The sequence below is a fragment of the Pan troglodytes genome, chromosome 18 (genome assembly GCF_028858775.2).
Source record: "Pan troglodytes isolate AG18354 chromosome 18, NHGRI_mPanTro3-v2.0_pri, whole genome shotgun sequence".
NCBI lineage: Eukaryota > Metazoa > Chordata > Mammalia > Primates > Hominidae > Pan > Pan troglodytes.
The window spans coordinates 32,714,162-32,740,933 of record NC_072416.2 but is presented as its reverse complement, the minus strand read 5'-3'; the positions used below and the strand labels follow the sequence as shown (position 1 = coordinate 32,740,933).

The window sequence follows — 26,772 nt, the reverse complement described above, 5'->3', positions numbered from 1 at the left end:
TAACACAGAGTCTGTATTCTAAAAATTATCTCTTTTATCAATGTTGCTGACTTGAGACCCACAGGCCAGATTGAATCTCTAGGCCTACAGCACTGTGTTTTCAAAAATAAATTCAGATTGGCTGCCAACATTTAATTATCAAGCAATTCCATATGAAAATGAAGATTTCTGACTTCTTCTCGAAAAAAGTGAAAAGGAAAATTCAGCAATCCTGGGCCCACATGGCCACACTGCATGAATGTGCTAGGAATGAGAAGCAGCCTCCACATTTAGACAGGGCTCTCCAGTTCACTTCGGTCTCTACCCAGCCTACTGCACCTTATGTTACCTTTTAGGCCCCTGAAGGCACTATGTGATAACCCCTTCACCTGTGCATTCTTAGGTGCACCTACCCTGGAGCCTGCCACAATGTAGGTGATCAGTAGGGATTTCTGGAATAGATAAATACCTGTACAAGGAAGCAGCACAACAGCACTCCAAACAAGACCAAGAGAAAGTGCTTAGCAAAATGCCAGCATCCAAGACCAAGCTGCTTGTCCCATGCAGAGTGCCCCAGAGGGGAAGCAGGTATTTGCTCAATGGCTTTGAGGACTGCTATTTATTGCCCTCAAACAGCTATTATGCCTGCAATGTGCTCAGAACTGTCCAGGATGCTGAAGTGATTGAAGGTCGGCTTTCTTTTTTTTTTTTGAGACAGAGTCTCGCTCTGTCGCCCAGGCTAGCGTGTAGTGGAGCGATCTCGGCTCACTGCAAGCTCCGCCCCCTGGGTTCACGCCATTCTCCTGCCTCAGCCTTCCGAGTAGCTGGGACTACAGGCACACGTGACCACCCCAGCTAATTTTTTTGTATTTTTAGTAGAGACAGGGTTTCACCATGTTAGCCACGATGGTCTCAATCTCCTGACCTTGTGATCCACCCTCCTCAACCTCCCAAAGTGCTGGTATTACAGGTGTGAGCCACTGCACCCGGCCTCGGCTATCTTTCTTGAAATGAACAAGTGATGTGGCACTGGGGGAGTTTGTCGAGCCTGGTTTGTGTGTTTTATCCAGAAGTGCTGGACAAAACGTGTTCCCACATTATGCAGCAAACAGGAACACCAGAATCACTGCCTCCTCATCAGAGCAGACTATTCCCACCAAACACTCCCCTAATCTTGTATACAGACAGAAAAAAGGGTCGCAAGGTCATTAGATACCCTGCTTCCCTTCCTTCAAATGATCCAATTTCACCCTCTCAATTTTTTCATAGCAGTTTTTCACCTGTCCTCTTGTGATTTTCCTAATACTTTTCTTTAAATCAACTAAAAATATATATATATAGAAAAAATATATATATAGAGAGAGAGAGAGAGAGATGGTTTCGCTCTTGTTGCCCAGGCTGGAGTGCAATGGTGTGGGTCTTAGCTCATTGCAACCTCTGTCTCCCGGGTTCAAGTGATTCTCCTGCCTCAGCCTCCCAAGTAACTGGGATTACAGGCATCCACCACCACGCCCAGCTAATTTTGTATTTTTCATAGAGGCCAGGTTTCACCATGTTGGCCAGTCTGGTCTCAAACTCCTGACCTCAGGTGATTGGCCTGTCTCAGCCTCCCAAAATGTTGGGATTACAGGTGTGAGCCACCATGCCTGACCTAAATCAACTAAAATATTTTTATTTAATTATATCTTAAAAGGAAATGTTACAGAGGTCCACAATCCCTCATCTGTAATTCCAAAGTCCAAAAATAATCTGAAAACTGCAAGTTTTCCCCCAAAGTTTAAGTCAAACTTATTTATCGGCAAAACTTGACCTGAAGTAATGTGATGCTATTTATTTATAGTCTCTATTTATTCCAATTACTGTGGCTTGTCACAGATTTCTTCACAGAAATATTAGTGTGTTTGCTTACAAGGTGCTTCCCCAGACACTGCTGGGGGTATGAAGTTACATACAGTAAATGTACAGGGTGATCTTTTCAAAATCTGAGAAATTCTGATTTCTGAACTATATCTGTCCCCAGGGGTTTTTGTAAGGGTTTATGAACCTGTCATACCACCATAAGTAGAAAATCAGTACCACCTGCTAGAAGAAGAGAAGATGACCATAAAAATAAATATAATTAAACTACATATTGTAATTTTAAGAAAAAATGTTTTTTAAAAACACCTAAACTCACACAGATCTCCTCTGACCCCATCAGCAGAGCCTGGTCACAAGCCTCTAAATTCCAAGGCCCATCACCTGTTTCCCTGTGTGATTTGAAATGGGGTCAAGCTCCCATTTCTCCTTGAAGAACTGAGCACCTACTTTGAATATCTCATCAGGAAGGCATTTTATTGCTGATGGCTGGAAATATGGCATCAAATCCTTGTCAAGCATCCGGAGCTCTGCCTTAGTTAATCCAGCTGGGGAGAAAAAGGAATCACGGGGGTTTAGTTCAAGCCATCAGAACTCTGCTTGTTTTATTAATGGTGCTGCATAATGCTCAGATCTGAGTGTTCTAGGCAGGCATCATTCCTTACAAAAGGCCCTGGAAATCACACTGGGGAATCAAGTTCCTTCATCAACTCAGAAAAAAAAAATGTGGGTCACATTAGCCCTGATTGGCCTCCTACAGTGAAACGCATGCCCAGAAGGAACTTCAATTTACACACTTTCAAATTTTGTATAAACCTACTTAGGGGCCAATTAAATCACATTCTAAACTAGCGGTTTTCCAAACTTTAGTGAACACAAGAATCTCCAAAAGAGCTTGTTTTAAAAGCAGATTTGCAGACCCACCCTCTGCAACTTCAAATCATGAAATGTAGGTTCTACTGTAACGCCACTGATGTTTGCTACACATGGCCAAGGATAATGTTTTATTTTGTGTCCCCACATTTGAGTTTGGAAAGGGAGAGAAAGGTATGCTCAGGGTGAGTCTTACCTGCAATGGTCCCAAGCTCCTGCAAGACAGAACTGGTCCACTCAGTGGGATCCCCAAACACAACTTCAGCCTTCCTCTTAAACTCGGCTAAGACATGTGTGCTGCAGAGCAGGGTCCCAATTCTGGCCACTACCACCCTGGTAGTGGTTAAAGAGGGAGGGATATAATATGAGCTTGGACTCTTCAGCCAAAAACAAACACATACACACACACACACACATACACACATACACTGCACAGTAGGCTCAGCAGGGACAGCAGATCCAGCTTATCCCATTAGCCCAGTGGGATTTTAGCCCAGAAAGGTGCCAAGTGTCAGGAGGTGGAATATCTGGATGGATGGATGGATGGATGGATGGATGAATTAACCCATTTGCCATTTTGCACATTCATATTTTAGTTACCTGAATTCTGAGATCTTTATAAGTGGGATTTCAGTGATGTTTATATCACACAGGGTTGCACCAAGTCCTACCAAATGAAAGCTCTTCAGGTCCTGGATACTGTATCCTGAATCATCCAGGTACCCTTGCAAAATGGATTCAGCCTAAAAAATAGTAAGAATAAAAGATAAACCATCCAGGAATGATCAAGGTCCCCAGGCCTGAGGGGATAAATAAGCTGTTGCTGTAGTCTCCTGACTGATCTCCCATCCTACTTCTCTGGAATCCCCACTCCAAACCATCCTGGCCTCTGCATCCAAGTTCATGTCCTTAAGATACTACTTCAACTGAGTATGTCTCCTAATCTATGGAAGTGTCTTCAGGCAATGAATCTCTTACATCCTTCACCAATATTAAAGGCACTTGTGTCCTGTGTGTCTGCTGCTTATTTCCTTCAGTCACTCTTATGACCTTCAAACAGTTTGGACATACAACTTCTTCTGCATCAGGATCCAAACTTTTCCAGCATCTTTTTCCACAACGTTTCTTCTCCCCTTTTTTTTTTTTTTTTTTCGTTTTTTGGAGACGGAGTCTTGCTCTGTCACCCAGGCTGGAGTGCAGTGGCACAGCTCGCTGCAACCTCCACCTCCCCAGGTTCAAGCAATTCTCGTGTTTTAGCCACCCAAGTAGCTAGAATTACAGGAGCACATCACCACATCTGGCTTTTTGTATTTTTTGTAGAGACGGGGTTTCACCATGTTGCCCAGGCTGGTATCAAACTCCTGACCTCAAGTGATCCACCCACCTCGGCCTCCCAAAGTGCTGGGATTATAGGCATGAGCCACCGCACCCAGCCTTTCCACAACCTCCAAAAAAACCTTATAATTTCCTGTCTCTTTGCCTTTGTTCAAACCAGTCCTTTCATCTGAAATGCCCTTCTGCACTTCCAAGTGCAGACATTCTTTTTTTTTTTTTTTTGGTTCAACTCAAATGTCACCTTCTTCATGAGGTTTCAGCCAGAATGATTTTTTCTTCCTCTATGGTCCTACAGAAATATGTTTACCCCTTCAATTCCAATGTTTACTCTTCAATTCCAAGAGTAGCACACAAAATGCTTTGGTGTTAAACTATTTTAAACTAAGCCTTGATTTAAGGCGGCTGACACATAAGTCTCCATAATTCTAGCACAGTGGCTATTCATCATTCATAACTTCCTCTGGAGAACCACCTCTCTTGTATTCCTGCTTCGTGTGGTTCAGTCAAAGCTAACTGCACCAAGTTCCAGGAGTGATGAATTTCAATTCATACCTTAGCCTAGCTGCAGTCACTGGTTCTGGATTGGACATGTGATTTAACCAGAGTCAACCAGAACTTTGAGTGGAGCATTAGGGGAAGAGCTTTCTTTACTCTGGACTTGAACTTAGAAGGATATACACAAGGATCTGCTGGAACCTACCACATGCAGGCATAGAGCCTGTCTCTCAATGAAGCCAACACAAAGAAAAGCAAAGTTCAAAAACATGATAAGAGACAGATTCCCACCCAGAGTGTTGAAGATCCTGGATCCAGCTGTATCTGAACACTACCCCTGAACTTTCCAGTAATGGGAGTCAATAAATTCCTTTTTTTTTTTTTTTTTTTTTTTTTTTTTTGAGACAAGGTCTCACTCTGTCACCCAGCCTGGAGTGCAGCGGCATGATCTCTGCCCACTGCAACCTCCCTCTCCCAGGTTCAAGCGATTCTCATGCCTCAGCCTCCCCAGTAGCTGGGATTACCGGCAGGCGTGAACATGCCTGGCTAATTTTTGTATTTTTAGTAGAGAAGTAGTTTCACTGTTGGCCAGGCTGGTCTCAAACTCCTGACCTCAAGTGATCTGCCCATCTCAGCCTCCCAAAGTTCTAGGACTACAGGTATGAGCCACTGCACACTGCACCCAGCCCCTTTATTTGTTCAAGCCAGTTTGTGTTGGGTTTTCTGCTACTTGTAACTAAACATGTGCTGATTCATTTTATCTACCTATGTAGGACCTGAGGAGGCATCCAAGCCAATCCTATGAAGATCAGCTACAAAATAAAGTCTGGGCTGGGCACGGTGGCTCACACCTGTAATCCCAGCACTTTGGGAGGCCGAGGCAGGAGGATCACTTAAAGTCAGGAGTTTAAGACCAGCCTGGCCGACATGGTGAAAGCTTGTCTCTACCAAAAAAATACAAAAATTAGCCAGGTGTGGTGGCACGTGCCTGTGGTCCCAGCTACTTGGGAGGCTGAGGTGGGAGGATTGCTTGAGTCTGGGAGGTGGAAGTTGCAGTGATCCAAGACTGTGCCACTGCACTCCAGCCTGGGTGACAGAGTGAGACTCTGTCTCACAAAATAAAGTCTGGTTCCTTCAGTGCTCATGGGAGCAAGTAAAAGAGATTATAAGACCTCACAAGGCAAAGATGAGGAGACATCCAAGGACAGACCTCTAAGTGGAAGCGAAAATCACAGGCTATAGTCAATCTTCCCAACTCTCTTTGGTTTTTTTTTTGTTTTTTTTTTTTGAGACAGAGTCTCACTGTGTCACCCAGGCTGGAGTGCAGTGACATGATCTTGGCTTACTGCAACCTCCATCCCCCAGGGTTCAAGTAATTCTTATGCCTCTGACTCCCAAGTAGCTGGGATTACAGGTGCCCGCCACCACACCCAACTAATTTTTTGTGTTTTTAGTAGAGACAGTGTTTCACCATTTTGGCCAGGCTGGTCTCAAACTTCTGGCCTCAAGTGATCTACCCACCTCAGTCTCCCAAAGTGCTGGGATCACAGGCATGAGCCACCATGCCCAGCCCCCATCTCCGTTTAATGTTAGTCATCACCATCACACAATATAGATCATTAAGGTGTTGAGAGAAAGTGTTGAGGAAGATTGTGAAATGTTGCAATGAAATTCCATCTTCATGGGCTGGTGCTTCCCACACCTCAGGTGTGTTTAAATGCTACCTACTCAGAGAAAACTGCCCTCTGGACTCTTTCATCTCAAACAGCCCTTCTTCCCACTATTCCCATGAGCACCTTGTCCATTTTCCACATCACTTATCGTGATTTTTCAAATTTTTCACTTTGATTACTCACTTTTTTGTCTGTATCACCAAGTAGGCTCCCAAAAGAAAAGGACCATATCCAGGTAGTTTACCAATGAGTCCCCAGCACCTAGCATAATGCCTGCCACACAGTAGGAGTTCAATAAGTACTTCTTGAGTAAGTAAATGAATGAATGAATGAATGAATGAAACAACATCTGAGTGAGTGACTTACAGAAGTCGTGGGCAATATATATTATTTGACATGCTTCATTTTGCTGCCTTCATGTAATAGACTGGCTTCAGGAAGATTTCTCATGTTTCTGAAAATTGGACTGGTCAGTGTCCTCATCAAGTTGTCCTCCATGATTACAAAGCTCACAGCTACTATGGGGGCGGGGGATGCAGTGACACCATGCTTAGACTTATATGTCTTTGACTTAATGGGACTGTATATCCAAAGTGGTAATAGCTAACATTTATTGTAGCTAACATTTCTTGAGTGCATACTGTGTGCTGGCACCACTTTGACCACTTTACACATACTATCTCATCTAATCCTCCTAAATAACACTATGAGGTAAGTATTAATAGTATCCCTAGTTTGCAGATAAGCAAACTGAGGCAAGGAGAGGTTAAGTAACTAGGCCAAGATCACACAGCTAGAAAATGATCGTTGTGGCCAGGCGCCGTAGCTCCTGCCCGTAATCCCAGCACTTTGGGAGACAAAGGCGGGCAGATCACCTGAGGTCGGGAGTTGGAGACCAGCCTGACCAACATGGAGAAACCCCGTCTCTACTAAAAATACAAAATAAGCAGGGTGTGATGATGCATGCCTGTAATCCCAGCTACTCAGGAGGCTGAGGCAGGAGAATTGCTTGAACCCGGGAGGCAGAGGTTGCAGTGAGTGGAGATTACACTCCAGCCTGGGCAACAAGAGCAAAACTCGTTCTAAAAAAAAAAAGAAGAAGAAGAAAGAGAAAAGAAAATGATGGTTCTAGGATCAAAACCCAGGCAGTCTGATTCCAGGGCCTATACTCTTAGCCAGTGAAGGTGTTTGGCTATGGAGAAAATATGGAGATTCAAGTTAGTTTTCAAATTTTTCTTATTAAGTCTTCACAATCAGGTTTCACTAGTTGACTCAGAGCAATTTGGGCTCCTCAACTCTCAGGCACGCTCACTTTAAAATGAAAGTGCAAAAATACAATTTAAATGAAATTACTTTGAAGATATGGTATTAAATTGTCCTTGCCACTGAAACCCGGAAAATGCAAGCTCAGCCTGCAAGGTGATAAGTTAAAATAAATTTCCTTGAGTGATGAGACCAGTGTATATGTAATGATTCCAAGACAATTAATACCAACACTTTTAGGCAATATTAACCGTTGAAAAATGAATAGCTTTAAGATTTCAATCTCTCTGTTCATCCCTCTGGCTTCTATAATAGTTTCTTCCCTTATATTGGTTTTTGAGCTGAACTATCTGTTAATGTAGTTCCGTCAGGTCTGACTATTAATCTAGAAACATGCATTTAAGGTTGATTGGGAGCTTAAGTTGAAGAACTGACTACAAATGATACATGCAAGTGTTAGGTTTTCATATCCTCTTCAAACATATTGATAAATCTCACTGCCATCCATGAGAATTAAAATCAGTGCAAAGGGAAGGAGATACCCTAGTTTCCGGATGTATTTTTCTGTTTCTCCAAGACTGCAAATAGAATGATTTTAATAGCACAGTGTGATGTGGCACTTCTCAAACTAGTCAAAACCAGTTTTAGAGTCAAAGAACCATGGGATTATAGAATATCAGACTGGAAGGAACCTCAGATTGTTGGGGCTAATCCTCTCATCTTGCAAAGGAGGAGACTAACCCAGAGAAAGGGGCTGTAATGATGATGATAATGTTGATGATGACAATGCAATGATGTCAATATCAACATAAAAACAGCTAATTTTTATTGACTACTATGTACCAGACATTGTTCAAAATGTTTTCAAGTATTAACTCATGTAATCTTCATGGCCAGGATCTGCATGTTGCCCAGCTCCAGGGGTGCACCATTCACACTGTATTCTGTTTGGATGGCGCCACTCAGAGTTATGAAACATGGCCACCGTGATTACAAAAAGCTCAAAAGAGTAGGGGGACATTCATTGGTTTTGGCTGCTCAGCGTCCACACTTTTTCTTTGGAAAATTACCCTCTATTAGCTTCCTATTGCTACTCTACCAAATTACCCCAAACATAGTGGCTTTAAAAATACACATTTATTCTCTTATAGTTCTGGAGACTGTATGTCCTAAAATGGACTAGAAGGATGGGTTCCTTCTGGGAGTTCTAAGAAGAATTCACTTTCTTGCTTTTTCTAGCTTCAAGAGGCCACCTGCATTTCCTTGGCTCATAGCCCCATCCTCCATCTCCAAAATCAGCAGCAGAGCACCTTCAGATCTCTTTCTAGGTCCCTCTGCTTCCATTATCATGTCACCTTCTCTATCTATGACCCTCCTTGCTCCTTCTTAAAAGGACCCTTGTGATTACATTGGGCCCACCCAAATAATCCAAGATAACCTCCCCATCTCAAGATCCTTAATCACATCTTCAAAGTCCCTTTTGCTCCATAAGTTAACATAGTCACAGCTTCCAGGGGTTCAGACATGGACATCTTTGGGGGACCTTAATCAGCCTACCACATATCCTTCCCCACTTGGCTCATGTGGTCATGAGATGGTGATAAGATGGACTCCGCTCCCTGATGCAGGCCTCGCCAACCAACATATTCAACCCCAGACCAGAGTGGTTGCTCAGGGGCGGGCAACTACATGAGTGGAGTCAATGCTGAGGCTTTTCCAAAAACTAATAAAGAAGAGGCACATTTTTATGGGCTTGTTAATTAGGTTGTATATAAGCCTAGTGCTGAAAATGACCACTGAGAGAGCTGCCTAAGAATGAAGATAACATGGAAGGGCTAACACTTCCCTTTCCAGCAGTACAGTGGATTAGACACCCTAAACTTCTCTCCCAATCAAAACAATTAAAATTCTGGGAAGAACTTCTTCTTTAGCCCATGAAGGATTAATTAACATAGGAATTGTCCACCCACCATAAACAACTAGAAAATTTAACAAAATATATAAGACAACTGCATCTGGATATGGAACAACAGAATCATAATCCCAGAAGAAGAAAAACAAACAAGATGACCCTTAAAATTACCCTCACTTACTGCCAAAAAGCAGTTTCCAAGACATGGATCAGGAAGAGGAACCAAAACAAGCCCAGTGGCCCAGCTGAGTTGAGGATACAGAGATCCAAGTTCAGAGAGGCCACAGCACTTATCACTTGGGCAAAGTATTGGAGAGGAGGAAACTGCAGAGGGTTCCAGAAAGCTGCAGAGATGTCTAGTACTGACTGCTATTTTGCACATGCAAAGAGTGAAACTCCACATAGGCAGGAAAAGAGTCATCAGTAATCAGAAAGGATTAGGCTGAGCAACTTCCAGAGCTCATATGGAGCTGGAAATAGTTCACATTCTCACCAGCCAAAGTAGAGAGATCTTGAAATACATGGAGCATTAGGTAACATCCTCAAAGGAATCATGTCACAGTAATGATGATAAATTAACAACAGAATAAAGGTCACTCTGGTTTTACCCTAACAAAACTCAAAAGGAAGCATCAAAAGGATCAAGCTGATTTGAAAGTAACTTAAGTGTATGACAGAACAAAGCCCAATACTCTTCAAAGAAATACAACTAAATCAAATACTCAACAATGTAAAATCCACAATGCTCATCACCCAATCAAAATTGCTAGGCTTGCAAACAAAAAAAGAAAATATGACTCATAACTAAGAGAAAAATCAGTCAACAGAAACAGACTCAAAAATGACCATGATGAGGAAATTAGCAGTAAGGATATGAAGGCAGCTCTTATAAATATGGAATAGTTAAAAGACCCAGAAACATCCACCCACCTGTCCCGGGGTCCATTCTGTTTGCCAGCTTAGGGAAGCCACAGTGTCTATGGAGCTGAGGTCCAGCTGCTCCAGCTCACTCTCATTAAGAGCCAGAGCAATGCACCCCAGGGAGACGATATGGTGTTCTCTCCAGTAAGATGGCATGTCCCAAACCTTTAGGCAAAAAAAGAAAATAGATTAGACTGAACACTGGTGGTGGTATTTACAATGATTTGAATGTTTGTGCCCCTCTAAAATGCATATGTTAAAACCTAATCTCCAATGTGATAGTATTGGAAGGTTGGGCCTTGGGAGATGATTAGGTCATAAGGGTGGAGCCCTCATGAGTGGGATTAGTGCCCTTGTAAAAGAGACCCCAGAGAGCTAGCTACAAGCTAGTCCCTTTCCACCATGTGAGGACACAGTGAGAAAGCACCATCTATGAAAAACAAGTCCTTACCAGATACTGGATCTGCCAGTGCTTCAATTTTTGATTTCTCACCCCCCAGAACTGTGAGAAATAAATTTCTGTTTATAAGTTACCAGTCTATGATATTTTGTTATAACAGCCTGAATGGACAAAGGCAGTATCTAAAATAGACATAAGGAGGCTAGGTGCAGTGGCTCACACTTGGAATCTCAGCATTTTTGGAGGCCAAGGCATGCAGATCACATGAGGCCAGGAGTTCAAGACCAGCCTGGCCAACATAACGAAACCCTGCCTCTACCAAAAATACAAAAAAAAAAAAAAAAAAATTAGCTGTGCATGGTGGCGCACACCTGTAATCCCAGCCACTTGGGTGGCTGAGGCACAAGAGTCACTTGCAGAAGTTGCAGTTAGCCAAGATGGTGCCACTGTACTCCAGCCTGGGTGACAGAGCGAGACCCTGTCTCAAAGAAATAAAAATAAAACAGACATAGGGAAACCTATTGTGCAGCATGGTGACCACAGTTGATAATAATGTGTTGAATGGTTGAAAATTGTGAAGAGAGTAGATGTTAAATATTCTCACAACAAAAACTGACAACGGACAAGTATGAAAGGTGATTGACATGTTAGCTTGCTTTAACCATTCCCCAATGTATACATACATCAAAACATCATATTGTATATATGTATACACCATAAATATATATAATTTGTATTTGTCAACTATCCCTTAATAAAAAATAAATAAAAATTAAAAAGACATAGGGTAAATCTTAATATAAAACTCTCTTTTAAATCAATAATAAAAAGATGACTATATTTGTTTTAAAAAAAGATAGACAAAAGACATCAACAAGGAATTCACAAAAGAAAAATTAAATGTATGGGGAAAAGTTTATTCTCAGCATAATTAAAGAAATATACATTAAAAACAATCAGACCATGTTGATTCATCACATGTCAAGAAGTATAAAGACATCACCATTTACGATACTGGAAAGATACAAGGTAAGGGATACCCTCATTTGTTGTAGTTGAGAATATAAGTTGGTACATACTCTTGAGAGGGCAATTTGGCTATCTGTATCAAAAGCTTTTAAAGTATTTATATTCTTTGACCCAGAAATTCCACCTGTGGGAATTTAGCCTGAGTAAATGAGACAAGTACCCAACAGTATATGTATAAAGGCATACATTGAGGCACTTTTTTAATGCAACCTGAAAGTCTAACAATTAGCTAAATAAATAAGAACTAACCATAAATAAAATGAAGTTGCCCCTGTGGATACCTCCACCAAAGATTGGTTCCAGGACTTCTTAAAGATACCAAAATCCATGGATATTCAAGTCCCTTATATAAAATAGTGTAGTATTTGCATATAATCTATGCACATCCTCCTGTATACTTTAAATCATCTCTAGATTACTTATAATACCTGATGCAATATAAGTGCTATGTAAATATGTACAAAATGTTATGTCAAAAATGCTACTGTATTTTTATGTGTATTGTTTTTTATTGTTATATTGTTATTTGGAGCATTTTTTCTAAATACATTCTACCTGAGGTTGGTTGAATCTGCAGATGTGGAACCCATTGATATGGAAGGCTAATTGTATTACAAAGCTATTTAAAATACTGATATAGGCTAGATGCTGTGGCTTACGCCTGTAATCCCAACACTTTGGGAGGCCAGGCAGACAGATCACTTGAGGTCAGGAGTTCGAGACCAGCCTGGCCAACATTGTGAAACCCCATCTCTACTAAAAATACAAAAATTAGCCGGGCACGGTGGTGGATGCCTGTAATCTCAGCTACTTGGGAGGATGAGGCAGGAGAATTGCTTGAACCTGGGAGGCAGAAGTTGCAGTAAGCCAAGACCACACTATTGTACTCCAGCCTGGGCAACAAGAACAAAACTCCATCTCAAAAAATAAATAAATAAATAAAATACTGACATAGATGTACATTTTGGATATGAAAAAATATGCAGTCTGTACTGTTGGGTGTAGAAAGCAAGTTATTGAATAGTAGGTAAGTATAATATCATTTTTGTAAAACATGAGATATATGTATGAAATAGATAAAATAATATTTTTTATATACATAGTTTTGGAGTGTGGTAAGCTTCAAGTGAATATACCAAAATATCAACAGTGCTTATCTGCTGAACAGTGCTTATCAAAATATCAACAGTGAGTAAAAGATTATCACTGATTTTCTTCTTTATTATTTTCTGACTTTTCTACAATAAACTTGAAGTACTCATATAATACATAAATACAGTTATATTTATAATTTTAAGACATTGAATTGTTTAACCCTTGAGGGTAACTAGATATTCCACAACCATGTAAAGAGCTAAAACAGGGCTGGGTGCAGTGGCTCATGCCTGTAATCCCAGCACTGTGGGAGGCCAAGGTGAGCAGATCTATTGAGGCTAGGGGTTTGAGACAAGCCTGGCCAAACAAACCCCGTCTCTACTAAAATACAATTATTAGCCAGGCATGGTGGCTTGTGCCTGTAGTCCCAGCTACTCAGGTGGCTGAGACACAAGAATCACTTGAACCCGGGAGGCAGAGTTTGCAGTGAACCACAGATCACGCTGCTGCACTCCAGCCTGTACGACAGAGCAAGACTCTGTCTTAAAAGAAAAAGAAAAAAAAAGAAAGAAAAGCTAAAACAGGCCACAAAGGGACCTTTTCCTTTTATTTATTTATTTGAGACAGAGTCTCGCTCTATCACCAGGCTGGAGTGTAGTGATGCAATCTCGGCTCACGGCAACCTCCGCCTCCCGGGTTCAAGCAATTCTCCTGCCTCAGCCTCCCGAGTAGCTGGAACTACAGGTGCATGCCACCACACCCGGCTAATTTTTGCATTTTGAGTAGAGATGGGGTTTCACCATGTTGGCCAGGCTGGTCTCGATCTCTTGACCTCGTGATCTGCCTCCCAAAGTGCTGGGATTATAGGCATGAGCCACTGCACCCAGCCTATTTTTATTTATTTTTGAGACAAGGTATCAGCTCTGACGCCTAGGCTAGAGTGCACTGGCGCAATCTTGGCTTACTGCAACCTCCACCTCCCGGGTTCAAGCCATTCTCCTGCCTCAGCCTCCTGAATAGCTGGAACTACAGGCACATGACACCACGCCTGGCTAATTTTTGCATTTTGAGTAGAGACAGGGTTTCACCATGTTGGCCAGCCTGGTCTCGAACTCCTGACCTCCCGTGATCCGCCCGCCTCGACCTCCCAAAGTGTTGAGATTACAGGCATAAGCCACTGCACCCAGCCAACAAAGGGACCTTCTTAAAGATGGAAAGCTACTTCCAGTCCTCTTTTTACTCCTTTCTGTTATATTTTCAGACAAATTTGCAAATGATTCTGAGAAAACCTGCTGTGAGCAGCAGCTGGGGCTCTCCAGGTGAAGGAATAAAGCCTAATTCCTGCAAACCACCTTGGTCAGAGGCACTGGGACATCCACAGAACTTGATTCACTGAGCATCTGCTAGATGCCAAGACACATCTCATCCCATTCTCTGCCACAGCCCGAAGAGGGAGGAACTGGAAATTTCCTCCTTTCTCAGATAAGGAGATCACAATATCACTGAGCTGATGCAGTAAAATTTCAAGATGATGTATGGGAAAACTGCTCGAGGAGGGCTCTATGTGCAGAAATGCTGAACTGGTTTTGGTGTTTTTCTTTTTTCCTCTGTTTAATGTTTCCTCCCTGAGGTGGGCTTCACCTGTATTGCTTTCTCCTTCAGGGTCATCAGCTGAGGCCGGCTGAAACCCTGGACAGCTCCCAGCAGTTCCACAGTCCTGATGAATGTGTCTTCCTCCATGCACCGCAGGTCCTCCAGGGCCCAGCAGGCATTGGCTTCGGCCAACTTGAAGATGTCATCAGAAGAGGGGGCCACGACTCCATGGCAACCTGAAGAAAGGAGAGATGCAGGGAAGGAGAAGAGGAAAGAGAATTTCAGGAAATGTTAGTGTATTGAAATGAGTAACATTCTTCGCCAGTCAGATTTATGCATGGAAGGGACTACAGAGTAAAAGCAGAGAGCAGGAGCCCAGGGACCAGTTTGAATCCCACTTCTGCCATTTCTTGCTAATTACTGGGTAACAAAGTCATGGAAATGCCAGCTTTTTGCACATCCACATGCACAAACTAGGAGCGGTGCAACATTACAATTAAACTACAAATTCCTTGAGGGCAGTAAGAGCTGGTGGTGAACAGTCCTGACTTTCGATTCAAATCCAAGGCTATTTAACCTCGCTGTATTTCAGTTTTCTTGTCTATAAAATGGAAATAAAATCACCTCATAGGATGGTTGTGAAAACTAAATGTGTTATATGTAAAGCACTTAGAACAGTGCCACGCATACAGTAAGCACTCGATACACAATTTCTGTTGCCTATCTTACCCCCTATGCCTTTGAGTTTGCAACCCAGCATAAAGATTCCAAAATTATGCAGCAGCCTTCCTATAAAAATGGGAAGATGGGCTGCGCGGTGGCGCATGTCTTTAATCCCAGCACTTTGGGAGGCCAAGGCAGAAGGATCACTTGAGCCCAGGAATTCAAGACCAGCCTGGGCAGCATGGTAAGACCTCACCTCTAAAAAAAAAAAACTACAAAATATTAGCTAGGCATGGTGCCACATGCCTGTAGTCCCAGCTACCCAGCAGGCTGAGGTGGGAGGATCACCTGAGCCTGGGAGGTCAAGATTGCAGTGAGCTGTGATCACACCTACTCTCCAGCCTGGGTAATGGTGAGACCCTGTGTCAAAATAAAATAAAAAATAAAAACCAGGAAGATGAGTTGCTGTCCATGAAAATCATAGTGGAGGTTGTGGCTTTCCCATCCCAAGAGAAAAGAGAAATGAGCCCATTGCATTTCTCTTGGCAACAGGAAAAACATCCATTTCGGTCTTTGAATAATGTGAACCTTACCTACTCAAACCAGTTACCAACCAACATGCAAGTGAGATATTGTCGTTGCTGGATCTGATGTGCCCAACCTGGGAGAAAACTCTAGGATCCTTAAGAGCAACCCTGGATTTCTTATCTTAGCAGCAGACCACCACTGATGCTGACAGATGCACCAACCCCACCCAAGGCCAGGGTATTTCCCGAGCCCCATGGCCTCTCTCTTCTCATTGCACCTTCAATGGAAATTCACTGCATTCCAATCAAGAAGCAAAAGTAGACCAGATCAAAGATGCCAGTTGTGGTCCTCAAACATCTTTATCATAAGCCACTTGGAGAGGACTAAAGACTCATCCCTCCCTAGGCCAACCCCCAGCCCACCCTCTAGTGAAAACAACATCAGTGATAGCACAGAACTAGAGAGGGCAGAATGGTTGACTAGTATATCAGGAACTTGGTCTTATCACTGTGTCTGTCCAGGGCTTAGAATAGAGCCTGGTACATAGTAGGTGTTCAGCAAATATCTGTGGAGTGAGTGAACACACACACACAAATTAATATAAAACCAAGCGGTAATTCTGCTAATCCATTAATCACTAAAGCACAGCAGCAATTAATACCCAGAACCAACTAAAGAACACTCAAACTATGCACTGATACCAGAGCTTCCTTCCCCTGAGCATGGAAAGCCTTATTTTGTGTACCACATGCACACAGTAAGAGCTCTGCAATATGATGACATGGACTGCTAGACCTTGAGGGCAGTGGGAGCCAGTGGTGGTCACCACCAGCTTTGGGTACAAATCCAAGAACTGCCATTTACTAACCCTGTGACTTTAGACAAGTCCCTTAGTCTCCTAAGCCCCAGTTTCCTTCATTTAAAAAACAAGAGAACACCCAAGCCTGGAAATCTGCAGCCCTAAATGGGAATAGGGATTCCCGTTTTCACGCCCAAATGTTAGGTTTTGGCCTGCCACATCCCACTATCCTGTACCTATATAAACCCCAAACCCCAGGCTCCATGAGCATACAAGCAGATGAGCAGATGAATAGAAGAGAAGAGGAGCAGAAGAGCAGCATGGCAGAGAAAGGAGCATCTGAAGGCCAAGAAGAGTTTGGCTGGGGACAGTTGGAGAGGAGATTGGTCACAGGACAGCCAAACTCCAGGGGAAGATCATCTTCCCACTCCATCCCCTTTCTAGCTCCCCATCCATCCCACCGAGAGCCACCTCCATTACCCAATAAAACCCCACATTCACCAAGAAAAAAAAACAAAACGGGAGAACAAGATAATGCATGGAGGAATAATCACCCAAGGTAGACATAAATCCAATTGTGATATTTCTTTGCTCGATGTCACACGATTCCTCCACCCAGAGTAAAAGCCAAAGTCATTAGGGTTTCCTTTAACAGTCACTACATGGCTGGCCTTGTCTCTCACTCCCCTCCAAACACACTGGCCCTTACCTCCCACTCATGGAAGTGGTCCTGTCGCACTCTCTGCCTGGAAGACTCTAATTGAAAATATCCACATGGCCCACTCTCCCTTGGGTCTTCATTCAAATGTCACCTTCTCAATAAGACGTTCCTTCATGATTCTCTTTTCACATGACAGTCCCCTCTCAACACTCGTGGTGCATTCCCTTGCTTTATTTTCCTTCTTGGCACTTTTCATACAATATACCATATATTTTACTTATGTATGGAAATTTATTGTCTTGCTACCCTCCATTTGAAAGTAAGCTCTTTATTTACAAAATTGGTGCTTAACGAATATTTGTTGGGTGGATGAAAGCAAGCACTGACTGTCAACTACTATCATTGGGGGTGATTAACTTTGTCTCCTCATGCCTGGCCCCAGTCTGCACTTAGTAGGTGCATGGTAATAATAATAAAATATCTAACACTTGGACAGGCATGGTAGCTCACATCTATAATCCCAGCACTATGGGAGACCAAGGCAGGAGGATCACTTGAGGCTCAGAGTTCAAGATCAGCCTGGGCAACACAGCAAGACCCTATCTCTACAAAAAAATAAAAAATTATCCAGATGTGGTGGTGCATGCCTGTAGTCCCAACTACTTGTGAAGCTGAGGTGGGAGGATCCCTTGAGTCCAGGAGGTCGAGGCTGTAGTGAACCATGATTGCACCACTGCATTCCAGCCTGGGTGGCAGAGCGAGGCCCTGCCTCTATAAAATCAAATTTTAGGCCGGGGGCAGTGGCTCACACCTGTAATCCCAGTATTTCGGGAGGCCAAGGCAGGTGGATCACCTGAGACCAGCGTTCAAGACCAGCCTGGCCAACATTGTGAAACCCCATCTTTACTAATAATACAAAACTTAGCCAGGCGTGGTGGCACATGCCTATAATCCCAGCTAGTCAGGAGGCTGAGGCAGGAGAGTTGCTGTAATCTGGGAGGTGGAGGTTGCAGTGGGCCGAGATCATGCCACTATACTCCAGCCTGGGTGACACTCCAGCAAGACTCCATCTCAAAAAATAAAAAAAATCAAATTTTAAAAATATCTAGTACTTATTAAAGATCTGCTACATGCCAGGCATTCCTGTAAACATGTTTCTGGGTTTAAACCCATTAATTCTCACAATAACCCAGTGAGGTAGAGACTTTCATTATCCCCATTTGATAAAGGATGAAAACTGAGGCACACAGAGGTTAAAGAGCTTACCCAAAGCCACACAGCCAGTAAGTGGCAGACTCAGGAGTGAAATCTAGCCAGCCCGGCCCTGTCACTGCTATGTTAAACCACTAATCCATGTTGGTCCTTTAAGTCAATCCTACTGAAATGTTTGTTACACATATTCACACATTAAACCTACTAGCCTGGGTATGGAGTATGGGACATGATTCCACGTCACTTTACAAAAGTGTAACTCTTTTTTTTTTTTTTTTTTTTTTTGAGACAGAGTCTCGCTGTCACCCAGGCTGGAGTGCAGTGGTGCCATCTCAGCTCACTGCAACCTTCATCTCCTGGGTTCAAGCAATCCTCGTGTCTCAGCCTCCTGAGTAGCTGGGACTACAGGTGTGCACCACTACACCCGGCTAATTTTTGTGTTTTTAGTAGAGACAGGGTTTCGCCATGTTGGCCGGGCTGGTCTTGAACTCCTGACCTCAAGTGATCTGCCCGCCTCAACCTCACAAAGTGCTAGGATTACAGGCTTGAGCAACCGCACCTGACCCAAAAGTGTAATTCTTTTGCCTATAGATTTTGTCATTCTATTGCTTTGCAGACATTTCATCCAGTTCCCTGCATAAGGAGGCCTCTTGATGTCAGGGATCCTGCCCAAAACATTAATTACTATGTCAGCAATGGCTCAGATACCCTGAAAACACTCACTAGGCATAGGGTCAGAGCTGGGGATCTTAATCACTGCTGTTCCGAACAGATTGAAAGACAGCCCAGAGGAATTCTTTAGGGGGCAGGGTCCTGGCCATCTTGGAAGCTGCTTGCAGAAGGATCTCAGGAAACTGTGTGAAAGAAGATGAAAGAAGAGGAATAATAATTAAAACCCCTTAAATACAGATTGAAATTAGAGTTGAAACTGTCACACTACTTACTGCCTTCATTCTTTGTTATAGCAACTTCTCATATAAATCTATTCCCTAGTCCCACTAATGTGGTCTCTATAAAGAATCCTATAAAATGATACTCAACTTCAATAAAAATCCAATAAAGTCTAAAAAACATAAGTAAATCACTTTTCACCCATCAGATTATCAAAAATAAAATAAAGTGCTAATACTTAATGCTGGGCACATTCATTTTTCCGTGGGACTGTCAAACTGTGCACTATTAGCAGAGCAATCTGGTAATATCGACAAAAAAATGTAGGTTAGGCCAGGTGTGGTGGCTCATACTTGTAATCCCAGCATTTTGGGAGGTCAAGGCAGGCAAATCACTTGAGGTCAGGAGCTCAAGACTGGCCTGGCCAACATGGTGAAACCCCATCTCCACTAAAAATACAAAAATTAGCCAGTCGTGGTGGCATGAGCCTGTCATCCCAGCTACTTAGGAGGCTGAGACAGAAGGATCACCCAAGCCCAGGAGGCTGAGGTTGTAGTGAGTCGAGAGCATGCCACTGCACTCCAGCCTGGGTGATGGGAGTAAAACCCTGTCTCAGAAAAAAACAAAAAAAAGTATGTGTACCTACCCCTTTTATGGTTTGGTGCTATTTCAAAGTTTTTACTAAACTTTATATTTGATATAGTTTGGATGTGTACCCCACCCAAATCTTATTGAAATGTAATCCCCAGTGTTGGAGGTGGGGCCCAGTGAGAGGTGATTGGATCATGGGGGCAGATTTCTCATGAATGGTTAAATACAATCCCCTTGGTACTGTCCTCACAATAGTGCGTGCGTTCTCTCGAGATCTTGTTGTTTAAATGCATGTAGCACCTCCCCCATCACGCTCTTGCTCCTGTGTCGGCCAAGTAAGATGTGTCTGCTCCCCCTTCGCCTTCCGCCATGATTGTAAGTTTCCTGAGGCCTTCCCAGAAGCTGGGCAGATGCCAGCATCATGCTTCCTGTACAGTCGGCAGAGCCATGAGCCAATCAATCCTCTTTTCTTGTCTCTTTTTTTTTTTTTTTTCAGAGTCTTGTTCTGTTGCTCAAGCTGGAATACAGTGGTGTGATCTCCACTCACTGCAACCTCCACCTCCCAGGCTCAAGTAATTCTCGTGGCTGAGCCTCCTGAGTAGCTGGGATTACAGGCATGCAGCACCAAGCCAGGCTAATTTTTTTTTATTTTTATTGTAGACAAGGTTTCACTATCTTGGCCTGGCTGGTCTCAAACTCCTGGCCTCAAGTGATTCACCCACCTCGGCCTCCCAAAGTGCTGGGATTACAGATGTGAGCCACTGTGCCTGGCAGTGTTTGTTTGTTTGTTTAGACAGAGTCTCGCTCTATCACCCAGGCTGGAGTGCGGGGCACGATCTCGGCTCACTGCAAGCTCCGCCCCCCGGGTTCACGCCATTGTCCTACCTCAGCCTCCCGAGTAGCTGAGACTACATGCGCCCACCACCATGCCCGGCTAATTTTTTGTATTTCTTAGTAGAGACGGGGTTTCACCCTCTTAGCCAGGACGGTCTCAATCTCCTGACCTCGTGATCTGCCCGCCTCGGCCTCCCAAACTGCTGGGATTGCAGGCATGAGCCACTGCAACTGGCCCTTTTCTTTTTTTTTTTTTTAATTTAACTTTTATTTTAAGTTCAGGGGTACATGGCAGGTTTGTTATATAGGTAAGCTTGTGTCATGGAGGTTTGTTGTACAAATTATTTAATCACCCAGGTATTAAGCCTAGTACCCATTAGTTATTTTTGCTGATCTTCTCCCTCCTCCCACCCTTCACTCTCCAATAGGCCCCAGTATCTGCTGTTCCATTCTATGTGACAACGTGTTCTCATCATTTAGCTCCCACTTATAAGTAAGAACATGCGGTATTTGGTTTTCTGTTTCTGCATTCGTTTGCTAAGGATGATGGCCTCCAGCTCCATCCATGTCCCTGCAAAGAACACGATCTCATTCTTTTTTATGGCCACATAGTATTCCATGTAAACCTCCTTTCTTTATAAATTACCCAGTCTCAGGTATTTCTTTAAAGCAATGCAAGAATTGCCTAACACAGGTCAGGTGCGGTGGCTCACACCTGTAATCCTAGCACTTGGGAGGCCCAAGCAGGCAGATCACCTGAGGTCAAGGGTGCAAGACCAGCCTGGCCAACACGGTGAAACCCCGTTTCTACAAAAAATACAAAAATTCACTCGGCGTGGTGATGTATGCCTGTAATCCCTGCTACTCAGGAGGCTGAGGCGGGAGAATCACTTGAACCCAGGAGGCGGAGGTTGCAGTGAGCCGAAATCGTGCCACTGCATTCTGGCCTGGGCAACAGAGCTAGACTCCATCTCAAAAAAGAGAAAGAAGAAAAGAATTGCCTAACACAACATTTGTCATGAAAAGGAGGTGAAGAAGGGTTGTCTCAACATCCTGGGTGGAGACTAGCAATGAGGGGACTTAGGGGACTTTGGGTTGCCTTGGAGAAAGTGCCATGTCTCATCTAGAACGAATACACTTTGTCAAGACTTGGGATTTTATTAGAAGGCCTGTCCATGGGCCCAGATAATCCATCAGGCTCTACAAACAGCTATGCCTCACTGGGTCCCAGCTCACCCAGAGAGCAAGCCTCTCAGCCTATGTAGCTCCCCTTTCTAGTCTCATGTTCAGAATTAGAGTCACAGTCTAGGCCAGCAGTTCTCAACCCTGGCTGTACCTAAGAGTCACCTGGGACACCCAGAGCCAGCCCCTAAAGATTCTGACTCAGTCGGGCTGGGCTGGATACCATGGATTGGTCCCTCTTGGAATCTCCCCAGGTGATTCTAATGTGCAGCTGAGGCTGAAGGCAACCACTCTAAGACAGTTAACTTTTAGAAAGCAATGTGCATAGCGGAGTGAATGGCATTTTCCATTTTGTATTTTGTAAAGAAGAGTGTGTGTATGCTCTTGTGTTTTTAGTAGAGACAGGGTTTCGCCATGTTGGCAAGGCTTGTTATATAGGTATTTTTATACCTACATAAAACTTGTTATATAGGTATTCAGGATATTTCTGAAAGGATGCAGAAGAGATTGGGGACAGCAATTGCCTCTGAAGAGGGAGGCTAGGGAACTAGAAGTCTGGGGTGGGAGGGAGACTTGCTTCTCATCCTATTACCTTTGGTGCGATTGGGATTTGTTAACCAGGAGCATGTATTACTTGTTTTATTAAACATTTCCAGTATTTAAAAAAAGAGTATACAGAATAATGCAACAAAACACCCATGTCCTCACAACCCAACTTAAGAAATAAAACATCACAATATAAATAATAAGTCCCTCCTTCACTCTTTGCCTTTCTCCTTCCCCAGAAGTAACTGTCACTCTGAATTTGGCATTCACTTTTACACTTCTCTTACATATAAACTTGGCTTACATTTGCTTTAAATTAATTCAGCTACTATTTATTTATTTACTTTGTATCCTACTATAGATATTCTTTTGCAATCTGGGTTTTTTTTTAACTCTACACTGTGTTTTTGAGATTTCACAGTGTTGATACAAGACTTTTTCAATTTCAGAAGTTGATTTTTTTAAGATTAGATAGATATATGGATGTTCTCACTGATATGTGGGAGCTAAACTATGAGGACCCAAAGGCATAAGAATGATACAATGGACTTTGGGGACTTGGATGGAAGAGTGGGAGGGGCCAAGGGATAAAAGACTACAAATATGTTGCAGTGTATACTGCTCAGGTGATGGGTGCACCAAAATCTCACAAATCACCACTAAAGACCTTACTCATGTAACCAAACACCACCTGTACCCCAATACCTTATGGAAAAATAAAAATAATAATAAACATCTAAACATAAGAAAAACAAGGAAGGAAAAAAAACAGATGGATATATAACATTTGTGCATCAGGGCCGGGCATGGTGGCTCACGCCTGTAATCCCAGCACTTGGGAGGCCGAGGCGGGCAGATCACTTGAGGTCAGGAGTTCAAGACCAGGCTGGCCAACATGGTGAAGCCCCATATCTACTAAAAATATAAAAATTAGCTGGGCATAGTGGCAGGGGCCTGTAATCCCAGCTACTCGGGAGGCTGAGGCAGGAGAATCACTTGAACCCAGGAAGCAGAGGTTGCAGTGAGCTGAGATTGCATCACTACACTCCAGCCTGGGCAACAGAGGGAGACTCCATCTCAAAATAAAATAAAATAATAAAATAAAAATAAACATTTGTGCATCAACTGCTTATAACTATATATTCAGACATCCAGAATATGATTTTACTGTGACTGGACTTCAGAATGTGTGCTGTGTGTGATCCTAGGCGAAGTTGTGTGTGTTCAGGCCCTGCTGAGCATGTGTGTCCATGTGCACCTTGTGCCTGCAAGTGCAGGTATGAGAGTGTGTGGATGTGCTTTGTGGGGTATCTGATTGTCATTCAGCAAACATTCACTGCTTTCCTGCCCTCCACCTCCATGGAAGGAGACTCCTTCCTGCCCCATTAAAGTTGGTCTTGGTCATGTAACTTACTTTGGCCATTGGAGTGTGGCAGAAGTGACAGCGTGCCAATTTCCAACCTAGGACTTAAGCAGAATTGTACTTATCCCTTCCCTTTTTTGGTAGTTTCACACCTTCATGGTGAGAAAAACAAGTTCTAGAGCAGGGCTGCCCCAGTGACACACAAATCAGGCAGCAAGAAACATATGCTAATTGTTCTATGCCCTTGAGATTGTGTGGCTTTGTTATGCAGCACAAATGACTAACTCATGCTTATTTTGCAGGACCCTTGGCCTAGACTGTCTAACTTCTGGGGCCTTACTCCTAGAAAAGTGTCATGCCCAAATGTAATGATCAATAAAGACTTGTTATTGGATTAAATGTGCTTGCACATGTGACTGCATACACTGGACATACATGTGCATGTGCATAGGGCACCAGCCAGTGTGAGAGCCAGAACAGGCGTGCGTGTGAGATGTACACTAATAGCAGAGTGGTAGCTAAGTAATATCTGCCTGCACACATCTGCCTGGGGGGCCACACAAAAGGGCCTGAGTTCATTTAGCTGTGGACTCACTCCCTTTTCCAGAACCTTGCACATCCTGGAATGGAGCTGGAAACATCTTAGCCCTTGGAGGCAGGGAGGAAGCTTCCAGAACCATAGACAGCAGTAAACCCAATGCTGTATAACTGACCACACTTTCTCTCCCCTTCAAACTCCTTCAGCCTTCTTAAGATGGAGCACAACATTACCTTTGTGGCTATAGAGCTTAATTCATCTCCTGAGAAAAGTACTAGAAAGGGTCCCAAGTCCTTCGTGGCCTCGGCTGTCCAGTGCTGAGGGAGTCTAAAAAGAGATAATAACCAGTAAAGTGAAAAAACATGCTGTGGTGGACATCTGTTGCCTTTTCCCCCAGCACCCTTTTCTTTCAGGAACAGATTGTCTTATACTCATGTCAATCACATGGTCCCACTTCCTTGACCGAGAAAACTGGCATGTGATGCAGGCTGACCAATCAGAGTCATCCCTGGGAGTTTTGATGGAACTATCAGAGAAGCTCTCCTTTCTCTGGTATCTCTGGCAGTAGGGGAGGATATTGGAGGACATTCATATTACCAAGTGGAAAAAGTAAAGACCACACCAAGGAACACAGAGCTGAGGGATGGGAGGAACATATTCCTGATGATATCATTTGAGACACGGGATTCAGCCATGCCTGAAGACCACCAGTGGAGTTTCCCGTTACATTCCATTCCTGAATTCAATACATTCCCATTCTCTTTAGTTTGAATTAAATTATTGAATTTCTGCCATTTACATCACAGTGTTTCCTTCTTCTCCCTCCTCAATAGAAGAGTAATTATATATTTCTTCCTTTTACTTTACCATAACAGTCTTCTCTTAGAATAAGAAAAAACCTTTCTCTTGAACTTGGCAGGATAAAATAAAGGCACTGACCCAGAATCCACTGTTATTCTTGTATAGATCATAAATGCCTACAGTGAAGAGCATTACACTATCTTTGGTGACATCTCTAAAGGAGGTCTGCCCAATTAGCAGTGACAGCTGGTGGGAATGCAAAATCATACAGCCACTTTGGAAGACATTTTGGTGGTTTCTTACAAAAGCAAACATGTTTTTGCCTTATAACCCAGCAAACACACTCTTTGGTATTTACACAAAGGAGTTGAAAACTTACGTCTACATGAAAACCTGTATATGGATGTTGATAGCAGCTTTATCCATAATTGCCAAAACTTGGAAGCAACCAAATGTCCTTCTGTAGGTGAATGGCTAAATAAACTGTGGTTCATTAAGACAATGAAATATGATTCAGCACTAAAAAGAAATGAGCTATCAAGCCAAAAAAAGACCTGGAGAAAACTTAAGTGCATATTACTAAGTGAAAGAAATCTATCTGAAAAGGCTATCTACTGTATGATTCCAAATATATGATATTCTAGAAAAGGCAAAAGTATCAGTGGTTGCCAGGAATTAGGAGTAAGAGAGGAATGAACAGGCAAAGCCCAGAAGGATTTTTAGGGCAGTGAAAATACTCCGTATGATACTATAATGGTGAATACATGTTATTATATACTTGTCTGAACCCATAGAATGTAAAGCACCAAGAGTGAACCCTAATGTAAAATATGGACTTTGGATGATAATGAGAATCCAATGACGATAATGTCAACATAGGTTCATCAGTTCTAACAAATGTACAACTTTGGTGGGGGATCATGGGGAGCTTATGCGTGTATGGGGTCAGAGGGATATGGGAAATCTCTATCTTCTCCATTTTTCTGAGAACCTAAAACTAGTCTTAAAAATAGTCTCTAGGGTGAGGCATGGTGGCCCATACCTATAATCCCAACACTGTGGGAGGCTTAGGTGGGCGAATCCCTTGAGCCCAGGAGTTCAAGACCCACCTAGGCAACATGGTGAAATTCCATCCCTTAAAAACAAAAAATACAAAAATTAGCTGGGTACAGTGATGTGCACCTGTGGTCCCAGCTACTTGGGAGGCTGAGGTGGGAGGATCACCTGAGCTCAGGGAGGTTGAGGCTGCAGTGAGCTGAGATCGCCCTCCTACACTCCAACCTGGGCAACAGAGCCAGACCTTGTCTTAAAAAAAAAAAAAAAATTCTGGGTTTCTGGCATTTCAAAAAAAAAAAAAAAAGGAAAGGTCAGGGCACATGGCTGCTACAGTCCTCTATTAAGCAATGTGCCACAGCAGGGGTCCCTGACCCCTGGGCCATGGACATGTACTGGTCTGTGGCCTGTTAGGAACTGGGCCACAGAGCAGAAGGTGAATGGTGGGTAACAATTGAAGCTTCGTCTGTATTTCTGGCTGCTCCCCATTGCTTGCATTGCTGCCTGAGCTCTGCCTCCTGTCAGATCAGCAGCATCATTAGATTCTTACAGGAGCATGAACCCTGTTGTGAATTGCACACACGAGGGATCCAGGTTGCATATTCCTTATGAGAATCTAATTCCTGATGATTTGTAGTGGAACAGTTTCATCCCAAGACCATTACCATCCTGCACCCCATCCCAT

The 26,772-nt window shown here is 43.2% G+C and overlaps 1 protein-coding gene across 2 annotated transcripts in view; it reads right to left on the bottom strand.

The window, feature by feature from the left end:
* LOC129137287 (otoancorin-like) overlaps nucleotides 1-26,420 on the bottom strand; it is a 33,115-nt gene extending 6,695 nt beyond the window's left edge. Inside the window, exons 1-7 of one of the 2 annotated variants that reach the window (XM_063796971.1) lie at nucleotides 24,467-26,420; nucleotides 19,012-19,142; nucleotides 14,474-14,661; nucleotides 10,318-10,473; nucleotides 3,310-3,452; nucleotides 2,906-3,042; nucleotides 2,287-2,384 (exon numbers count right to left, since the gene is read on the bottom strand). In XM_063796971.1, the coding sequence (XP_063653041.1) occupies nucleotides 2,287-2,384; nucleotides 2,906-3,042; nucleotides 3,310-3,452; nucleotides 10,318-10,473; nucleotides 14,474-14,661; nucleotides 19,012-19,018 (729 nt within the window). In that variant the 5' untranslated portion in view covers nucleotides 19,019-19,142; nucleotides 24,467-26,420. The remainder of the gene's footprint in view (nucleotides 1-2,286; nucleotides 2,385-2,905; nucleotides 3,043-3,309; nucleotides 3,453-10,317; nucleotides 10,474-14,473; nucleotides 14,662-19,011; nucleotides 19,143-24,466) is intronic. The other variant, XM_063796970.1, reaches the window with a different exon arrangement.
* Between the last annotated feature and the right edge of the window lie 352 nt (nucleotides 26,421-26,772).